Consider the following 21,240-nt stretch of genomic DNA (forward strand, 5'->3'; position numbering starts at 1 on the left):
TGAAGTGTCATTTCCCAGGCGTGCTGAGCCAGATCCTCCTTCCTTACCACGTGCTCCACTGACCTTTCCAGACCTAGGAACACCACTTCACATTTCTCTTTGGAAACCTTCATCCATTAGGTTTGACCCAGCCTGGTGAGATCTTTCCCCCAAGCCCCATCCTCCCAAATTCCCACACAGGTGAACCAACATGAGAAACATCTGCCATTTATAATCACAGCAGTAATGCCAAAGGAGAGAGATGAAGTCCAACCTGGCCATCACTTTATATTTCTGCATAAGACAAGCACAATTGAGATGCTCGCTTCTGGCTTCATACCTGTGCCAAAGCAAGGCTTCTTTTTTCCTTATGTTACTGTTTTGAGACAAGGTCTCACTCTGTGACCCAGGCTGGAGTGTGGCCACGCAATCATAGCTCACTGCAACCTCGATTTCCCAAGCTCAAGTAATCATCCTGCCTCAGGCTCCCGAGTAGCTGGGATTACAGGCACATACTACCAGGCCTGACATTCCCCCACCCCCACCCCCCACGGATGGGGTCTCCCTATGTTGCCCAGACTGGTTTCAAACTCCTGAGCTCAAGTGATCTTCCCGCCTCGGCCTCCCAAAGTGCTGGGATTTCAGGTGTGAGCCACCATCCCTGCACCTTTCCTTTTTAAAACATAAAAATGGAAATGAATAGGACCAGCCAGTGGCTATGATGCAGCCAAAATGCCCTGTCTGGAAAGTATGCATCTAGGTAATCTTCCTCCGCTTTGCCAGGCGGTCTGAGGTCTGGGCTGGAGGCAGTGGGAGGGACAGGGTGCCCAGTTTGTGATCTTCTTCACTGCCGGCGGCCACAGACACCCTTCTTTTGGAGATCTTCAGCCTCATGGCTTTGGCTATCTCCATCATCCTAAGGAAGACACAAACAGAACAACTGGAGAGACCCCTCAATGTGACTGTTCAGGGGGCTTCGGCCAAAGGTAGCACACATTCATGCTCCAGGCCATAAAGACAGAATCCCAAAGGTTGCCAGCAGGCGCAAAGCCCCTGGCAGAGAGGCAGGCAAGGTCCCCTCACCCACTGGGAACCATCAGCCAATTTCATTTTAATGTGCTGCCCTTCAAAAAGATCCATATGGGTGATGAAAAACCAGGGTATCCAGAGCCCCGTGAGCAAGTTTTTTTTTTTTACCTCCCATAACCAAACTTTTAGCAACCAGGATTGAGCACTTGGTAGAATCTGACAGGTTCCAAGTACCTGTTCTCTTTTTTCAGCCTCACTGCCTGTGGGTACAGTTTGTGGACAGCCCTCAGAACAGTCCCTCCATGGACTGCTACAGAGTCCAGACAGAGGTGTGTTCACAGGCTCTCCTAGACACCCTCTGGGTTCCCGGATGTCAGATGCCCCTAAATCACTGACAAAGATCAGCTGACCCCACGGTTCCTGGGCAGCTCTGCCCCTACTGTCTGAATCTCCTCTACAAGGCCAGCCGGAGCCGAAAAGGTCACCTCCACCACCAGCTCTCCCAGTCTGGTCAGAGAAGTGCAAACATGACATCCCTGCCAAACGGAGGTTCCACCTGGCCTTGAACACCTCCCCTGGCAAACCCTTCCATCTGATTGTGAGGAAGCTCTTCTTACTAAGCTCAAATTGGGTTGTCCTACAACTTCCACCCTGGGCTGCACCCCTCAGACCCATACAGAATCCCGCTCCCCTGTGACAGCAATTCAGAGAATGGAGGCTGCCTGGTTATTCAGGAACAGAATGTTATGGAAAGGCTCAGGTCTCAAGGCCAACTACTCCCCTCTTGGTTGTGTAACCTTGAGAAAGTCATGTACTTTTCTGAGCCTGATTTTTCAATTGTTTTCTAGGGAAATCAGTGAGATAATGACATAATTTAAGACCGTGCCTAGCACAGAGAAGGCACTCAGTAATGTCTCGTTACTCATTCAGTCAATGATTCATTCACTGAAAATAGTCCTCTAGTTCCAAGTTGTTCCCACATTTAAACATCCTCAGTCCCCTTGGTGGTGCCTCATGCTTTCAAGTGGTACCAGAAATAAGACATCAAGGCACCCTGCAGGGAGCTCTTTATTCTGTTGTGCTCACCTTTTCTCACTGAGCTTCAAGTCCCCCTGTAACATTGTCAGGTCAATTTGGAAGTCATGTATGTGCAAGGCAAGTATGATCACATATGCAGTAATCTTCGCCTTCATAGAATCCGAAATTAAGTTCCGTAATCTAGAAAATCAGTGGCAATAAAGGAGAAACAAAATTAAACTCTCAATTTCTCCAAAAGCAAAATAAGAACATCCAACCCTATTCTCATATGCACTGAATGTCTTCCCAACTTCAGGAAAGGAAAAGGAATGTGGGTGACTTCTTTGCCCTTCCAAGGTTCCTGGGCCTCACGCACAGTGGAGCAGTGGGCCAGTCCATGTTTCCCTCTGAGGTAGACAGAGAAGGCTGGGCCTACACTCTCCCTGGACACCGCTAGCGCTGAGTCTGTCCCCGCCTGCTCAGCAGGGCTGCTGGGAAAACAATCATCCCGAAATCAGCTGTGCTGATTCTTCCAAGCACACTCTAGAGCAGAAAACATACTCCAGGCAAATGGCAGGAAGGAAGCCCGGGGCAACGCTTGCGGGTCTTTCCTGAGTCACCGAGTTGGGCTGCCCTTTTCTGCAACACTGCCTTTCCGCAGAACACCAGCTCTGTGGGACATCAGGAAGGGCTCTTCAAAAGTATGTGAAGTAAAACAAGTCTTTATTGGAGGACTTCCCAGAGCTTCTAAGATTCCCCAAAAGTAATACTTTTCCAAAAAGGACAGAGTATGTCATATTTAGCGTTTGCTAAACTTACTGGGGCCCCAGGAGCCTTCCAAATGGCAGCAGTCTCTTCAGCACTGCATCTCTGTGGACATGGAATTGAGTCCAAGCCCCTGCTGCTCACTCCCAACCCTCACCTACTTTCTCCTGCACAGGAAAAGTCCCAGAAACCAGCCCCTGACCTGCCATTGTTGTACGTCAAGCAGGTAAAGTGCTTCAGCAGTTTGGTGTTGATGATGTGGGGAACTCCAGGTCCCAAGGCACCTACAACACAAAGTTGAGTTTGATCATTTTCTCTCAAAACCCTCAGGCCACACCTCCACCATGAGTTGAGAGAAAAGCCAGGAGCTGAGCCACTGTATGACCAGAACCAGGTGGTAAGAGAAGCAGGGCCCACAAAGCAGAACGGCCACATCGAAATGAAAACATGCTTGGTGTGCTTCAGCCTGCAGCTTGTCCTGCACAAGAGATGCTGGTGATGGGGCAGTGACAAGAAAACACAGCCGGAGGCCTAAGGACGCAGATTTAACATGACCTTAGAAAACAAAAATTGTGCTGAAAGCTCAGGGAGAGACGGGGAAAGCTGGAATTGGAATGTGAAAATAAGAACTAAGTGGCCAGAAGCAGTGGCTCACACCTGTAATCCCAACACTTTGGGAGACCAAGGCAGGCAGAACACCTGAGGTCAGGAGTTCAAGACCAGCCTGGCCAACACAGTGAAACCCCACCTCCACTAAAAATACAAAAATTAGCAGAGTATGGTGTAATCCCAGCTACTCGGGAGGCTGAGGCAGAACAACAGCTTGAACCCGGGAGGCAGAGATTGCAGTGAGACGAGATTGCGCCACTGCACTCTAGCCTGGGCGATAGAGTGAGACTCCATCTCAAAACAAAACAAAACGAAACAAAACAAAAAACAACTGGCTGGGCATGGTGGCTCACACCTGTAATCCCAGCACTTTGGGAGGCCAAGGCGGGCAGATCATGAGGTCAGGAGTTCAAGACCAGCCTGACCAACATGGTGAAACCCCGTCTCTACTAAAAACACAAAAATTAGCCAGGTGTGGTGGCGGGCACCTATAAACCCAGCTACTTGGGAGGCTGAGGCAGAATCCCTTGAACCCAGGAGGTGGAGGATGCAGGGAGCCGAGATCAAGCCACTGTACTCTAGCTTGGGTGACAGAGCGAGACTCCGTCTAAAAAAAAAAGAACTAAGCAAATACAAGCTGAGTGCGGTAGCTCACACCTGTAATCCCAGCCAGCACTGTGGGAGCCCAAGGAGGGTGGATCACCTGAGGTCAGGAGTTCAAGACCAGCCTGGCCAACATGGAAAAACTCCGTCTCTACTAAAAACACAAAAATTAGCTGGGCATGGTGACGCCCGCCTGTAATCCCAGCTACTCAGGAGGCTGAGGCAGAACTGCTTGAACCCAGGAGATGGAGATGGAGGTTGTACTGAGTCAAGATCATAGGACTGCACCCCAGCCTGGGTGACAGAGCGAGATCCTGTCTCAAAAAAAAAAAAAGGCATGACTAAGCAAATACAGTCATGTCCCACATTACGTTCTTTTGGTCAATGACAGGCCACATATGTGACAATGGTCCTGTAAGATTTTGTTTGACACAGGGTCTTGCTGTCACTGAGGCAGTGGTGCATTCATAGCTCACTGTAACCTTGAACTCCTAGGCTCAAACACTCCTCCTGCCTCAGCCTCCCAAATAGCTGGGAGTACAGGCGTGCACCACCCCAGCTAATATTTTTATTTTTTTGTAGAGACAGTGTCTTGGTATGTTGCCCAGGCTGGTCTCAAACTCCTGCCCTGAAGTGATCCTCTCACCTTGGCCTCTCAAAGTGCTGAGATATAGGCATGAGCCACCATGCCCAGCCGGTCCCAAAAGATTATAATATCATAGTTTTACTATTCCTTTTCTGTTTAGATACATTTAGATACACAAATGCCGTTGTGTTACAATTGCCTATAATATTCAGCATAGTAACATGCTGTATAGGTTTGCAGCCTAGGAACAGCAGCTTATAGCATATAGCCTAGGTGTGTAGTAGGCTATACCATCTAGGTTTATGCAAATATACTCTGTGATGTTTGTACAATGACAAAATTGCCTAAGGATACATTTCTCAGAACATATCCCCATCATTAAGTGACACATGACTATACTGAAAAACAGGAGTATAGACTATTGGATGCCCAATCACAGTAACAACAACTAAATACGCCTTGTGCCTAAAACCACAGACATCTCCTCCTGGGTTTCCAACTCTGGGTAGGTATGAGGGTGTGACCCACAAAGCGTCCTGGCTACAGGTGACACTGGGTTACCATCAGATTGACGCTCTCCTGTTAGAAATAAGCTGACACAACACAAACCTGCCACAAGCTTTCAAGATACATATGTGTAACTCATAAGAGCTCTCTACACACACACACACACACACACACACACACACACACACACACGGCTGATGTTTGTTCTAACAGTCCCTTAAAATTTTCATTTTATTTGACCTGGATATTCTACTTTGCCTAATGCAGAATAGAAGTAGCAAATGTTAGCTCTGGAAGGACCCTGAACTCTCATATAATCCAACGTGGCCCCAATTTTCAGATGAGAAAATGGGAGATCCAGAGAGAAAAAGGGGCCTGGCAAGTCCCCTCGACATGTCAGCAGTACCAGCAGGAATCTCACAGTTGACAATAAAGACTTGGACAGACACATTGATTTTCTTCTCTCATTAGAACTGATCTAAGAATTATAGACAAATAACAAACTGGAAACAATTAGAATTAAATGTTTACCATAGACTTACTTTTCCGCTTAACTACCCTCTGAGCTCGAAATTTGATGAGGGTATCCAGAAACCATATGCATCGGGCCTGGCGGTCTCGGCTCTCCACGTCTGATGGCAAAGACTTCAACGCTTCTATCACAAAGGTGCAATGGCTAAAACAAGGAAAAGAAAGAGAGGCTTGTGTCAGGGTAAGATGGGCTCTGTCAGGAACTATTTCCCTCTCACAACAAGAGCAGCAGGCGCCTCTCACCCCTGACACACTCAACAGCTAATGAAAGCCTGGGCAACAAGGCAAGACCCCATCTCTACAAAAACTTAACCAGCATGGTGGCACACTCCTGTGGTCCCAGCTACTCGGGAGCCTGAGGCAGGAGGATCACCTGAGCCCAGGAGGTCAAGGCTCCAGTGAACTGTCTGCGCCACTGTACTGCAGCCTAGGTGACAGAGCGAGACCCTATCTCAGAAACAAAAAAACAAATGAACAAAAGCAGCTGATGAAGGCCAGTACGCTCAACACTCCTTGTAACAGGAGGAACATGGTTTAGTGCAGGGATCAATACAGGGCTAGACAGTAAATATTTTAGGCTTTGGAGGCCATACAACCTCTGTTGCAACTACCTGACTCTGCCATTGCAGTGCAAAAGCAGCCACAGATATTACTTAAGTAAATGAACAGGGCTGTGATCCAATAAAACTTTATTTATACTTTACTTACTCACAGGCAGCAGGCCAGACTTGGCATGTGGGCCGTAGTTTGCTGACCTGTTTTTATAGTCAGGAGCATACCCTCTGTAGTCAGCCTGCCTGGGTTTCAATCCTTTCTCTGCCATTTAATGTCTTAGGCAAGTTTCTTTTTTTTTTTTTTTTTTTTTTTTTTTTTGAGACTAAGTCTCACTCTGTTACCCAGGCTGGAATGCAATGGCATGATCTTGGCTCACCGCAACCTCCATTTCCTGGGTTCAAGCAATTCTCCTGCCTCAGCCTCCCAAGTAGCTGGGATTACAGGCATGTGCCACCATGCCTGGCTAATTTTGTATTTTTAGTAGAGATGGGGTTTCTCCACATCGGTCAGGTTGGTCTTCAACTCCCGACCTCAGGTGATCCGCCTGCCTCGGTCTCCCAAAGTGCTGGGATTACAGGCGTGAGCCACCACGCCCAGCCAGGCAAGTTTCTTGACATCTGGTACCCTAGTTTCTCCATCTATAAATTGGGGCCAATGATAGTACAGGTACTCTTCTCCTAAGGATTTTTTCTAGATTAAGAGATGATGCCAGTAAAGCTCTTAGAACAGTGCTTGGCAATAATGTTAAGGCTCAGTCAATGCTCACTATTATTTTCAGGCACTGTTCTGCTAGCAAGACCCTGGACTCACAGAGATAAAAAGGCTCTTCAAGATCATCTCATAGCTGCCTCATTTTACAGACAGAAAAACTGAGGTTTCAAGAAGGGAAGATTAGGACAGAGCTCGGGGACTCAGTTTTCAGACTCCCTGCTCAGAGTTCGTTCCTGCACCGGCCCGAGTCACAATCACATTAAGACAACTATGAACTAGTAATGAGCTCTTTTTTGGAAATATCTTTGAAGAGAAAAGAAAAAAAAAAGTAGTAATAATAGTAATTCCAAGGCACTGGAAAGGTGCTAGATTTCAATGACAAGCAAAATTTAAAAACAAAAATTGGAGGAACAAACCTCAGATTGACAACTCTTCATCAAAATCAAATTATTAAAAGAAAAAACTCAAAAGCAAAAAAAAATCTCACCATCATCCTAAAAGAAGCTGTTTTAATGGGAAAGGGGAGGGAGAAGGAAATAATCTCTGAATTATTTAAAATATACAATATTTTAAATACATAAATTGAATGTTAGAAAAGCTCGCCTACCATATCATCACAGAGAAACCATCACTTTGGACAGCACCCATTCCCAGGCCAGCATTTGGGCCCTGTCAGTGACAATCAGCATCAGCATGACACTGGGTGACACAGGCCAGCTCTGGTTCCCAGCCCCGGAGTAGAAGGCCTCACCACCCTTTGCCCTGTCCCAGGTCCCATGCACTCAGAGACCAACCATCTCCCCTGAATGTGACCCACAGCTCCTGGAAGCCCAAACATTCAAGAAAACACTGGCTCACTAATGTTTAAATGCTGAACAGACATACCTCCTCACTGACTGACACCCAAAGGACCTGCACAGTGTCTGACTACTGTTGTGTCCCAACAGCACTCCCCAGAATCCCCATCTGCTTAAGTAAGGGTACCTGTTCTCCTCAATCATCTTCAGTATTTCTTCTGATGTGACGTTCCTGAAAGCTTCAGATGGGCTCTGAAGAGCTTCATACTCAGCAGGGGAAAGAACTAGTTACAGGTCAAGAATATAATCCAACCAAAATAGAAACATCCAACTAGCTAGATCATCTCATAGCAGCGTCATGTCACAGACAGGTAAACTGAGGCTCAGAGAGCCGAAGATCACACAGGGCAGATCACATAGGGGCAGAGCTTGGCGACTCAGTTCTCAGAATCCCAGCCCAGAGCCCATTCCCTGCCCAGGCTTTTCTGCCTTTTCTCATCACAAAGCCACTGCAGACATTTTCCTTCTAACTGGACTCATTGAGTGGTGACATTCTAAGTTCCAACCCTTCCTTTTACAAAAGTGGTCTGCCCTAGACTTTGGGCATTTGACTGGTTCAAAAGTCTTATTTTGACTATCCATGGAGAGTGACCCCAAAGGTCTGAGCTGTGGGCATTTGGCATTTTGCTGAGGAATGGATTTGAATCCCAGGGGCTGGTCCCTCAGCTGGTGAGGAAGCCAAGTTAACCTCCTGGCAAGAGCACTGAGCAACTGCAAAGGTTTGGATGGAGCTCTTGTGAATGTCACAGAACACAGACACCCTCAGAAAACCTGACTGTGCACTCACATGCAAACATCTCCACTTGTGAAATAAGGCAGCTTTTCTACTGCAAGAAGGATACGATCTTCAAATTTATACACGTCTTCAGGCTTGGTTGCATCATCATAGCAGGGAGGAAGGTAGAGGGAGTCATCTTGCAAGTCATTGTGGATAGCATCACTGACCAGAGCTTTTCAATAAAGAAACAATCCACGTATCACCCTCTTTGTTTCCAGTTCCCCAACATTCTTTTCAGTCTGTACACTTGAGACCACCAACAGTCCAGAAACCCCAAGTCTGAATGCTTCTGCCAAAGTGACTTGGCCTCTCCATCAGGCTGACTGCTTCAGGACTGCCATGTTCACTCATGAACAGACACGAGCTAGGCACTGGAGAAGGTGGAGGTGGCAAGATTCCCCTCAGGTAACTTAAAATAGAGTTGGGACAGACAGCTGTGCTAATACAGAAACATTTGTAATACAAAATGAGAGAAACTAAAAGTGAGGGATGTCCAAAATAGCCTTTAATGGCTTAACTTCTAGAAAAATTTACCACACATTGTAGGTGGAACAAAACTTTCAGAATGTAACACTGTAACTGTCCTACAAGAATAACTATGAGGCCAGGTGTGGTGGCGCACACCTGTAACCCCAACATTTTGGGAGGCGAAGGTGGGAGGATGGCTTGAGCCCAGGAGTTTGAGACCAGCCCAGGCAACATGGAAAGATCCCGGTCTCTCCAAAAAACGAAAACTAAAAAAATTAGCTGAGTGTGGTGGCACACATGTGTGTGGTCCCAGCCACTTGGGAGGCTGAAGTAGGAGGATCACTTGAGCCCAGGAGGTTATGGCTGCAGTGAGCCATGTCTGCACCGTTGCACTCCAGTCTGGGTGATAGAGCAAGACCCCTTCTCCAATAAATAAATAAATAAATTTGTGAAAGTGTTGAAATCTATATAATCATAGGGTATGGAAAGATTTTCCAAAAATTACTAGAATTCCATTCTTAATAGAAAAACTGCTCTGCCCAGGGCACAGTGGTGTGTGCCTATAATCCTAGCTACCTGGGAGGCTGAGGAGGGAGGACTGCTTGAAGCCAAGAGTTCAAGATCAGCCTGGGCAACACAGCAAGACCTCATCTCCAAAACTGGTAAAAAGAAAAGCTGCTCTTACACAAACTTGCTTTTATGTTCAATTTGAACAATAAATACATTTTAAAATAATACAATTAAATACTCCAGGGGCTGAATACCGGAAACAGAGCCACCGATCCCAAAGTGAAATGCCACCTCTGGAGGCTCACTTCCATCAACACATCAGCCTTTTTGACCAAAGCTTCCCTGCAACTCACAAGGAGAGACCTGAGGCCTTCTCCCTCCTCTGTGCCCTGTAGGCTGTAACCCCAGCGCCATGACCTCGGCAGGCACGTATCCATTCCATGTCTGTCCCTGTACTTGACTGTGAGATCACTAGAAGACAAGGCCATGTCGGATGTTTCTTACTACTTTCAGAGCCTGTCCCTGAGAAGGCCTTCAGCAAGAGGCAGAAAGGAATCCAGCCCTAGATCCCAGCATTCCATCTGTGGATAGGTAAAAGATCTCAAGAGAAGAGAAAGCTGTCATTATGGGCAGACTCTTACCCCAAGTTCCAACTTCTTACCAGTCACACCCTTCGTATCAATGATAGTCTCTGCAGCTTTAGCCACCGCCTGATTCAAAGATTCATTGCCAACTCTGTTCATTCTCCTGGCATTCAGAGCTCGCTTCTGTTTGGTGGTACCAAAGGCTTCAATACAAGAATCCATCTGTGTAAGAGATAAACCTGGTTACTGGGAACAGGGCAGGTAGGCACTGCCCCTCCTAGCTGTGTCACTATGGGGACACTCTCAGCATCCCAGAGCTATCACTACCTCACCTGTGAATAAGACTGAATCGCACCTATTTACCTCACAGGACTGCTGTAAGCACCAAATGATATTAACAGATTGGCCAATCAGTAGCATCTCCATCAGTAAGATAAAAAGACTTGACTAGGATTAGGGCTGGGAAATCTGTAGCACACAGCTTACCATTCTCCCATTCTATACCCATAACAGACAGGGATAATAGATTTACCATTCTCCCATCCTATACCCGTAACAGACAGGGCTAATAGGTCACTGACTCTTTCCCCTGAGCCAAAAGGTAGCCTCACATCCCTTCTCAATACAGTGCTCCACATAGCACCAGAGACTCAATCAATTTGCCATCTTGGGGTGAGATGACCTTTGTAGGGACCTTCTACATTGAAAATCCTCAAGTTTACTTTGTTTTAACATGAATATTTTCAGGCTACAACCAATATATTCTAAAACTTGGACTAAATCCTAAAAATAAGCATTATGCTACACTTGTATCAGCCCAGAGAACCGACTCCAAACACTGGCACAAAGCTGTGTTCAGCTGCCCGAGATGGCAGCAGGATTGTTCTCTGTGGGACCAAGGAGGCTTCTGCAGGCACAAACTAACTGTCCAGAGAAACAGACTGAATGAGTTGGGAGCAGCCAGGGAGACCCTTGTGTTCAACAAGCTCATTTCACTGATGGAGAAACCCAAGGTGTAGAAGGAACTTGCTTAAGGTCCCACATCTTAATTCTATCACACTCACCTTTTCTCTGTAAGTTTTGGTCTGACTGTCTAGTGCCAGTTCACTCTCAACTGACACATCTGTCAAAACACACAAAAACAGAGAGAAAGAAAAGTCAATTGGGAGGCCTACAAATAGTAATAAATATTCATTTGTCTCTCTAAGAATAATAGATTTCTTTACTATAGGACTTCCCTGAGCCTAACATGAGTGTACACTGTGAATATTTAATATGTAGCTTTAGTACACAGTTAAAAAAAACTTGGAGAATCAATTAGAGAGCCAAATCAAGGGGTCATCTGGCCCAACCCCTTCATTTTAGAAATTAAAAAACAGAAAGCCCACAGATGAAATGACTTGCCCCAGGTCAGTTCACCAGGTAGAGACAGGATTAGAAAACAATCCTTGGCTCTTTCCAGGAAATAATTTTGCTTTCTTGGTGAAAGACCTAAAAGCAGGCATAAACATGAGGTATGTGCTACTTATACGATGCTCTCTAATCATCTACAAAGTACTCAAATAAGGGGCAGTATAACCTACTAGACAACAGCACAAGCTCTGGAATACAAGCTCCGCCATGCCTGACAACAGCACAAGCTCTGGAGTACAAGCTCTGCCGTGCCTGACAACAGCACAAGCTCTGGAGTGGCCTTGCCTGTTATCTCAGACATCACCCCTGATAAGGTCATCTAACCTCTGTGCCAATTTCATCATTGGTAAAAAAGAAAAAAAAAAAGAACAACAGTACTTACTCCAGAAAGTCGGTGTGTGCAAGGAAAGTGCTTGGAACAGTGACTAGCATACAGTAAGGACTTAAATGTTATCTCTGTGTGTGTGCTAGCTAGAATAAACTCATATTTACTAATTTCTTACATATAAAAACAAAAATGTGTTTAATCAACATGTTAAATTACAATTTTCCTTGCCTCCTTGGATTTTACAAGAACAGTTGGAGGATGACTTAAATATAGTTATATATGTTTGCAAAGCAGGGGGACACCTAGGAAATTCACAGATGGGTGTCAGGACTCAAGAGTCCTTTAAAATTACGTGTAGGGCCAGGCACAGTGGCTCAAGCCTGCAATCCTAGCACTTTGGGAGGCCAAGACGGGCAGATCACGAGGTCAGGAGATCGAGACCATCCTGGCTAACACGGTGAAACCCCATCTCTACTAAAAAATACAAAAAACTAGCCGGGCGAGGGGGCGGGCGCCTGTAGTCCCAGCTACTCAGGAGGCTGAGGCAGGAGAATGGCGTAAACCCAGAAGGCGGAGCTTGCAGTGAGCTGAGATCCGGCCACTGCACTCCAGCCTGGGCGACAGAGAGAGACTCCGTCTCAAAAAAAAAAAAAAAAAAAAAAATTATGTGTACAATTTGGCCGGGCACGGTGGCTCACACCTGTAATCCCAGCACTTTGGGAGGCCAAGGTGGGTGAATCACTTGAGGCCAGGAGTTTGAGACCAGCCTGGCCAACGTTGTGAAACCCCATCTGTACTAAAAATACAAAAATTAGCCAAGTGTGGTAGCACACACCTATAACCCCAGCTACTCAAGAGGCTGAGGCAGGATAATCGCTTGAACCCGGGAGGCAGAGTCTTCCATAAGCCCAGATTGCACCACTGCACTCCAGCCTGGGTGACAAAGTGAGACTGGGTCTCAAAAAAAAAAAAAATATATATATATATATATATATATGAAATTCCATATTTAAAAAAAAACCCCATGTATTTGTGTATTACATATGTTTCTCAGAAATAGGTCCAGGTCCTTATCAGATTCTCAAAAGGGATGGAAGAACTGCTTTGAGGGAATACAGCTGGAATTAATGCCCCTGAGGTATCAGGCAGATTCACAATGCTCCCAGTGATTCTTTCTTGTCTACTACCCTATCCTGCCATGGTTCTCAGTATTTAAGGGCATCACTAAGATTCAAGTTCTGAGATTTAAGGAACAGAAGCCCCTTGAACAGAAGCCCCTTGGAAGATCTCACTCTAGCCCTGAGCATTTGAAGATGACAAAGCAGAGAAGCAATGTAAATTCTTCCACTGGATTAGGGGAAAAAAATAGATCTTCCCCAAATTAGTGCAGAGACTTGTCCTCAACATGAAAGTTACTATACAACTTAATAAGCAATTTCCTTTGTCTACCAGAAATTCTAAAACCTCTTTACCCCAACTATAACGGTTAAGAATTAAGAAAGATCCCTTTCAGCCAGAACCACCATCTTGCAGTAATTCATCAAAATGACGAACAGAAAGGGAAAGAGGAGAGGAACCCGATACATGTTCTCTAGGCCTTTTAGAAAACATGGAGTTGTTCCTTTGGCCACGTATATGTGAATCTATAAGAAAGGTGATATTGTAGATGTCAAGGGAATGGGTACTGTTCAAAAAGGAATGCCCCACAAGTGTGACCATGGCGAAACTGGAAGAGTCTACAATGTTCCCCAGCACACTGCTGGCATTATTGTAAACAAACAAGTTAAGGGCAAGATTCTTGCCAAGAGAATTAATGTGCAGCACATTAAGCACTCTAAGAGGCGAGAAAGCTTCCTGAAACACGTGAAGAAAGATGATTAGAAAAAGAAAGAAGCCAAAGAGAAAGGTACCTGGGTTCAACTGAAGCACCAGCCTGCTCCACCCAGAGAAGCACACTTTGTGAGAACCAATGGGAAGGAGCCTGAGCTGCTGGAACCTATCCCCTATGAATTCATGGCATAATAGGTGTTTAAAAAATAAAAGACCTCTGGACTGTAAAAATGTTTCTCTTTATTGAGAAGTGTGGTGTCCTCTCCCCCAAATATTTAAAGCAAATTTTAATTATGTCCTAGTTCATTATATAATGTCTTTACTATTCAAATTTAATGTACCTCTTGCTGAAAGATGTGAGGTAGCTTATTGTGCAACAAATTGTTTGTGCAACAAATTCGATTGTTTAGAAAATAGCCAGGTATTACGTATGAAATATTTGTACTGGTTTGAAGATAGACCCTCGAAATCAAGGAAGAAATAAAATAATTTACAAAAATAAAAAATAAAAAGAATTAAGGCAGTTCTTTGAGGGAAAAGATTTTATATCAGACATGTCCTCTAATATTCTGCTCTGATCACTGCTCAGCTTGCTTTTATGAACCTCTGATCTCAAGTCTCTAAACACTATGGGGACAGGATCTGTGTCTGTCTTGCTTACTGCCACATCCACAGCCCCAGCTTGGTGCCTGGTACATTAGGTTATCAATAAGTGTGTGCTGAATAAAAACTCTAGGCTGGGCGCAGTGGCTCACACCTGTAATCCCAGCACTTTGGGAGGCCAAGGCTGATGGATCACCTGAGGTCAAGAGTTTGAGACCAGCCTGGCCAACATGGTGAAACCCCGTCTCTACTAAAAATACAAAAATTAGCCAGGTGTGGTGATGTGCGCCTGTGATCTCAGCTACTCAGGAGGCTGAGGCAGAAGAACTGCTTGAATCCGGGAGGTGGAGGTTGTAGTGAGCCGAGATTGCACCACTGCACTCTAGCCTGGGTGACAGAGTGGGACTCCATCTCAAAAAAAAAAAAAAGTATACATATATAAAACCATTTTCTCAACATAGACAAAGCAGAAAAAACAGAATAAATAAAAGTAACTACAAAATGTGTTTTGTAAATCTAAAACTCAAGCCAACTCATCCAGCACACCCAAACTATGCATTGTTTCTGACAGCTTTCATGACTGGGACCTACCTGAAAACAGTGGCTGCATGTTGAATAATTCAGCATCGTATACTTCCATTTGGCCAGAGGTCTTGTTCAAAATTCCCACAAAATGCCTGAATAAAGAAGGAATAATACAAGTAATAACGGATTATTCAAAAGTATTATTTGTACAGCTTCCTTTTTTTTTTTTTTTTGGAGACAGAGTCTTGCTGTCGCCCAGGTTGGAGTGGAGTGATCTTGGCTCACAGCAACCTCACAACACCTCCCGGGTTCAAGCAATTCTCCTGTCTCAGCCTGTCGGGTAGCCGGGATTACAGGCACATGCCACCATGCCTGGCTAATTTTTGTATTTTTAATAGAGATGGGGTTTCACCACGCTGGCCAGGCTGGTCTAACTCCTGACCTCAGGTGACCTGCCCCTATCAGCCTCCCAAAGTGCTGGGATTACAGGTGTGAGCCACGCGCCTGGCCCTTTTTCCTGTTTAAAAGTTCTCAACCTTGCCGGGCGCGGTGGCTCAAGCCTGTAATCCCAGCACTTTGGGAGGCCGAGACGGGCAGATCACGAGGTCAGGAGATCGAGACCATCCTGGCTAACACGGTGAAACCCCATCTCTACTAAAAAATACAAAAAACTAGCCAGGCGAGGGGGCGGGCGCCTGTAGTCCCAGCTACTCAGGAGGCTGAGGCAGGAGAATGGCATAAACTCCAGAGGCGGAGCTTGCAGTGAGCTGAGATCCGGCCACTGCACTCCAGCCTGGGCGACAGAGCAAGACTCAGTCTCAAAAAAATAAATAAATAAATAAAATAAAAATAAAATAAAAGTTCTCAACCTTCTCTCTGCCCACACACCTGAGAAATGCATCACCTACTCATGGGTAACAATAATCTCCCTCTACCCCTACCCCACAGCAATTCTCTGCATAGAGAGGGAAAAGGAAAGGATAGGATGGGATGGGAGGATATGAGGTGGTTCTGGAAAACAAAGAAAAAAGCTACCAGGTGATTCTGGTAGTTGATCACATTCGGGCTCGCTGCTGTACTATAATGGAAAACTCTTTTGGGGTGTAGGAATCTAGAATTACACTAGAATTTATGGCACAACAGTTTTATGGAGGCAAAATCAAGTAAACGGGAAGGAGACCAGTTGGAACTAGGGCATCGTTGAGAGGGGAGAGTGCACGGTTAGTAGTTCTCAGCACCTATACAGCAATCTGACCTCTATTGGAGTATGGTCCAGTAAGGCTCAGAAAGGGCCTGGTTTGTAGTTCATTGTTGGGTACCATCACAGGGCCCTGTCTGCATCATGCCAGCCCCCGAGAGCGATATAGTTGAGGTTGGACAATCTTCATTGTACAGACTAGGGGTCAGTGATGGGCAGAGTTACCCAGCCACTCAGTCAAACAGCAGCACAGAGGGATAGGAATCCCAGGCTTCTCTTTCCCAGCCCAGAGCCTTCAACACTACCAAGTTCTTTACCTATCGTTAGTTCCCAGGTAAACTTCACGCAAGCTTTGACCTACTAGTCACACATTCCAAATTAATGGAGAGAGCTGCCTTTTGGAATAAGACAGCTATAAACAAACAAGGTTACAAATGAGGTTTTTAGGAAATTCAAGTTATCTTTCCTTTCCAGCAATGTCTACAGGTGAGGGGAAGGGCTCTATGTCTAATAGGAACACAGGAATCACCTAGTAAACCGCTCTAGATGGCTCCTACTGCCCTTAAAACAGACAGGAAACAGCAGTGCCAGTGCTGCCACCACTCCCAACCCCATCACCCTTCCCGCTGTCCCTTCCCCTGCCATTACCTGCACAAAGTGTTGCATTTGAGGGCTCCAGTACCAAAATTGTTTCCCACATAGGAAAGTCTATCTGTTTCAGCTGCCTAAAATGCAGAGAGGAGAAACTCCATTTACAACCAATGTTGAAAGGTATTAAGCATCATCTCTCTTTTCTACATTTGCTGAGGCTTTTGAATCCAGACTCACAATGGATTAGAACTAGTTCATCTCTGGCAGATGATCCAGCTCCACTCTCTCTAAGGGAATATGGGGTGTCCCTGTGGGGGAAGCAAGACAACTTTTGGAAGAGAAGCCTCAGATGGTGCTAGCTTCTAAATGGTATGAAAAGCTCTTGGGGGAATTCTATCACAAGACTTGAGAGAGAGGCCCTGGGCTTCTAGCACTTATAGGCATGCAACAAAGTGATTCTGTAAGCAATCTCTCTTTGGCCCAAAGTCCAAGCCCTTTTTCACCTTCTTTGCCCATCTCTCCCATGACTGTTCTTTGTATACTCTCAGGACCATGGCCGATTGACTCCCCAATCATAAGCAAGCTTTCCTGCTTCTCTGCATTTGTCCTCGCTATCCTTTTCACTTAGAACACCAAACCTTGACTGCCAAACCCTCGTTCCAGCCTTCAAGGCTCAGCTCCAACATGACCTCCCCAAGGAAGGCATTCTGGCAGAGACCTCTCCTCCCACTGAGCTCACTCTGCCCTGTACTCTTCCGCACGTGGCCTCAGAGCTTTGTGTAAAAGTGTCCCTCACAGCCAGTTCTCATCTCTCTAGAGCAGAGGTTCTCAATCCAGGGAAATCCACTCTGGTGCTACTGGCATCCAGTGAGTAGAGACTAGGGATGCTGCCCCCACAGCAAAGAATTATTGGCCCCAAAAGTCAATAGTCCTGAGGTTAAGAAACCCTGTTCTAGAGTATGAACTCCGAGTGGGGCTAGGCCTGATTTGGCTGTTTTCCTAGAAGCTTGCAGCACAGGGATACAGAGGAAGTTCCATAAATGCTTGTTGAAAGAATAAATGAATGAAAGATGGAGCCTGTCCCCACATCCCAAGTTGCTGGGCATCAGAGTTCTTCAAAGGTCCATTTGCTACTACTCTCCTGTTTCTCCCCTCACTCCCTCCCACACCACCCACTCCCAGGCGCCTTCTGAGCCCTGCAGAGTGGAGACAGCTGGCAACTGCTTCACTTACCAGGATCCGTTGATTCCTCTTCCTGGGGTTGGTGGAATCTTTGTTCTCATACAAGGTAAAGCGCATGTTGCCCGGACTCTGTAGCTTCCCGTTGGAGAACTGGACTGTAAGAGTGCAGCCCAAGAATCAGGTGAGAGCAGAAGGCCACACAATGTACGGTGGGACTAGACTGTCACTGGGAGGGAGTGAGTGTCAGAATGGGGATGGCAAGGAAGCTCGGGTCCTGACCCAAAGGGAACTAGAGGAGATCCGGGGCCAGCTGAGAAGAGGGGTTAGGGAGGTGGGAGAACCCTGGGGAGGGGCTGTGACAGGGGGGAATGTCTCGCGGAAGGAGGCTGACAGCAGACGCCTGGTCCACACCTAAAGTGACAGAAGGAACCCCTGCCCAGTGAAGAGAGGGAAACGGGGGAGGTGGGAGACCTGGTGGGTGAGGGGACAGCAGGGTCCTGGACACAGCCCTGGGGAGCGGGTGAGTGGGATGTCCCAATCCGGCTGGGCGGTAGTGACAGAAAGACGGACAGGGCAGCCCCGACCGAGCCCAGGAGAGTGGTGGAGACTACAGGCGTCCTGGCCCCGCTGGGGAGAAGCCTAACGGAGTGCGAGGGGACAGCTGAGATACCGAGACGGAAGGGGGTAGGGTTAGAGGAGCACTGCTCCAGCTCTGCAGTCTTTACCCAGTACAGCTCTCTGGCTCCCATCGGGCGCCCCACAATACTGCCACCTCGCACTCGGCAACACCTCCGCCGCCATCTCGCCTGTCTGTCCACCAAGCACAGCAGTTAAGACAGCAGTAGCCACAAACCCGCTTTTAAACACGCGGGAGCCTAGGCCGCGCGGCGGGCCGGAAAAGGCGTGGCCCCAGCCGGGCACCGCCCACAGTGCGCGAGCCGCGCGTCCCCGCCCCCCGCGCGGAGAGGCGCGGTCTCCGCCCACAAGGTGCCACACACTCGTGCGACTGGCCGAGGCGCAGCACGTGATTAGCTCAGCGCTCGCGTGCACTCTGGGTTTTGTAGGTCCAGAGCCTGAGGCGTCCTACGGCTTCAGCCTAAGCTTGCTGTGAGCCTTCTTCCGGCTCAGCACAGTCTAGAGAGAGTGTTGTCTCTCTCCTACTGTGACAAACACGTCTTCCCAAGACCTGAAAGACCAAGTTCAAATTTAGAATTCTCTAACAGGAACTCCTTGAGCCCCAACTAAATGTGGCTGCTGGCAAAAAGCCGCCCCTCTCTAGGACCTCCCACCCACCCACGTGGACATCCAGTTCTAGGTACAAGCTTTGTCCACAGTCCGACAAACAGCGCCCCGCAATGCGCTGTGGCGTGCACACATGTGGCCCGATCAACCCTGAGGTGATGGAACAGAAGCCCAACCAACCCCAGAGCCTTTGGGCAGGAGATTCTGGATTGAAATAGAAGAGGGAGTCCGAGCTGATAGACATGTCCCTTTTTCACTGCGGATTCAACCATTCTTCTGCACGGGGAGTTTTCAGAGCAGAAAAAAGGCAAAAGCAGGACCTTTAAGCATGGACCCTGGCCGAGGCCCCCTTTGCCCAAAGATGCGTGCTATTGAAGGGCAAGAACTCAGGCTGACTCCCCTCTGTCTTCCAAATCACCTTCTTTCAGGACTCTTTTCCTTCCACACATCCTCACACCGGCCTCCAACACCCAGAATCCTAGGAATAATCTTAAAGCCTGCAACTTGTCACTCTTTTCTAATTACCCAGTCTCAAACTTAAAGAAACACTGGAAGAACTTTTTTTGCCCTGAACCATTTAGAGTAAGCTGTCAACCTGATACCCTTTCACCCCTGAAGACTATAGTATTTCCTACAGACAAGGACATTCCCTAAATAACAACACAGCCATCAGCAAATTGCCAGGCGCAGAGGCAGAGGCAGTTCTATCCCTTGATTCTAGGAATTTGAGACCAGGCTGGGCAACATAACAAGACCCTGTCTCTACAAAAAATAATCATTAGTCACATGTGGTGGCACACGCCTGTCGTCCCAGCTACTCAGGAGGCTGAGGTGGGAGGATTGCTTGAGCCTAGGAGGCAAAGGCTGCAGTGAGCTGTGATGGTGCCATTGCACTGTAGCCTGGGCGACCAAAAAAAAAAAAAATTAAACAGAAAAGAATCAGGAAATTAACACTGGTACATTACTACCATGTAATCCTCACATCCCATTTAAGTTTACCATTGTCCCAGCGTTTGTTGTTTGTTTGTTTTTTGAGATAGGGTCTCAGTCTGTCACCCAGGCTGGAGTGCAGTGTTGCAAACAGGGCTCACTGCAGCCTTGACCTTCCGGGCGCAAGTGATCCTCTCACCACAACCTCCAAGCTAACATACAGGTGTATGCCACCACAGCCAGCTTTTTTTTTTTTTTCTTAATTTAAAAAAATTTTTTGTAGAGACTAGGTCTCACTATGTTGCCAGGGCTGGTCTCAGACTCCTGGGCTCAAGTGATCCTCCCACCTTGGCCTCCCAAAGTTCTGGGATTACAGGTGTGAGCCATTGCAGCTGGCCCAATCATGTTTTTATAGCAAAAATGTCCTGTCAAGAATCATGTGTTGCATTTAGCTCTCATAGCCCTTCCTCCCTTGGAAGGCTACCTTGCTTGGCCCCACCTCATGATTTTGGATTGAATTGTTCAGGGAAGGAAAAGGGAAGAAGAAGAAAGAAGAAATAAGGATGAAGAGCTTAATTGTGTGATTGTCTCCCCCATTGATCATTTTTCTCACTAAACTTATTTGGGGTTAACAATAAACACTTTGGGGGTTAATAAACAAATTTATGTTTGTTTTGATCACTGCTTTATCTCCAACTCCTGAACATAGTAGACCCTCAATAAATATGGAGTGAATTAATGAATGACACGGCAAAGAATGGGCCTGAATTATCACTAATCTTGGAAGCCTAGCACAGGGACTGGAACTCAAACATGTTTGGTAATGTTGGTTGAAATCAACTAGCATAGGGTTTACACATAACAGACTCTATAAATGTTTTTTGGTTGAATTAAAATGTGAACAGTTAAATCAAAGTTAAAGGTGACCAAGATAACAGTGGCTATGATGAGCCAAGTATAATTCTTAAGAGAAGTATCTTGGTCCCTTGTGATATAGGAACACATTGTATGGCCTTGTTACTCAAAGTGTGGTCCATGGAAATAGCAGCCTTGACATCACCTGGGAACTTGTTAGAAATGTAGGATCTCCAACCCTATCAAATCTTCTGAATGAGGATCTGCAGGTGATTCATGCGCACTTGAAGTTTAGGAAGCACAGTTGTACCAGACTGATTTCCTTTTAAGGCACATCTTTGCCAGTCAGATAAATTCTGTGAAAGTCCCCTGGATTGACTGTTTTGTAGCAAGGAGAAAAGGTGAAGAGTACAATACACCCACTGAAGCAAAAACTCCTAGAATTACCACAGGC

The 21,240-nt window shown here is 46.6% G+C and overlaps 1 protein-coding gene across 1 annotated transcript; it reads right to left on the minus strand.

Annotated features, from left to right (window-relative positions):
* Positions 1–242: 242 nt before the first annotated feature.
* POLR1E (RNA polymerase I subunit E) lies at positions 243–18,664 on the minus strand. Its single transcript, XM_025359997.1, has 12 exons — positions 18,485–18,664; positions 17,811–17,914; positions 16,635–16,711; positions 14,855–14,940; positions 11,154–11,212; positions 10,167–10,311; positions 8,592–8,699; positions 7,877–7,973; positions 5,638–5,771; positions 2,993–3,074; positions 2,095–2,226; positions 243–895 (listed from the first exon to the last, which is right to left on the minus strand). Exons 1-12 carry the CDS (start codon positions 18,558–18,560, stop codon positions 736–738), a joined length of 1,260 nt encoding a protein of 419 aa, XP_025215782.1. The 5' UTR covers positions 18,561–18,664; the 3' UTR covers positions 243–735.
* Between the last annotated feature and the right edge of the window lie 2,576 nt (positions 18,665–21,240).

The sequence above is a fragment of the Theropithecus gelada genome, chromosome 15 (assembly GCF_003255815.1).
Source record: "Theropithecus gelada isolate Dixy chromosome 15, Tgel_1.0, whole genome shotgun sequence".
Lineage (NCBI taxonomy): Eukaryota > Metazoa > Chordata > Mammalia > Primates > Cercopithecidae > Theropithecus > Theropithecus gelada.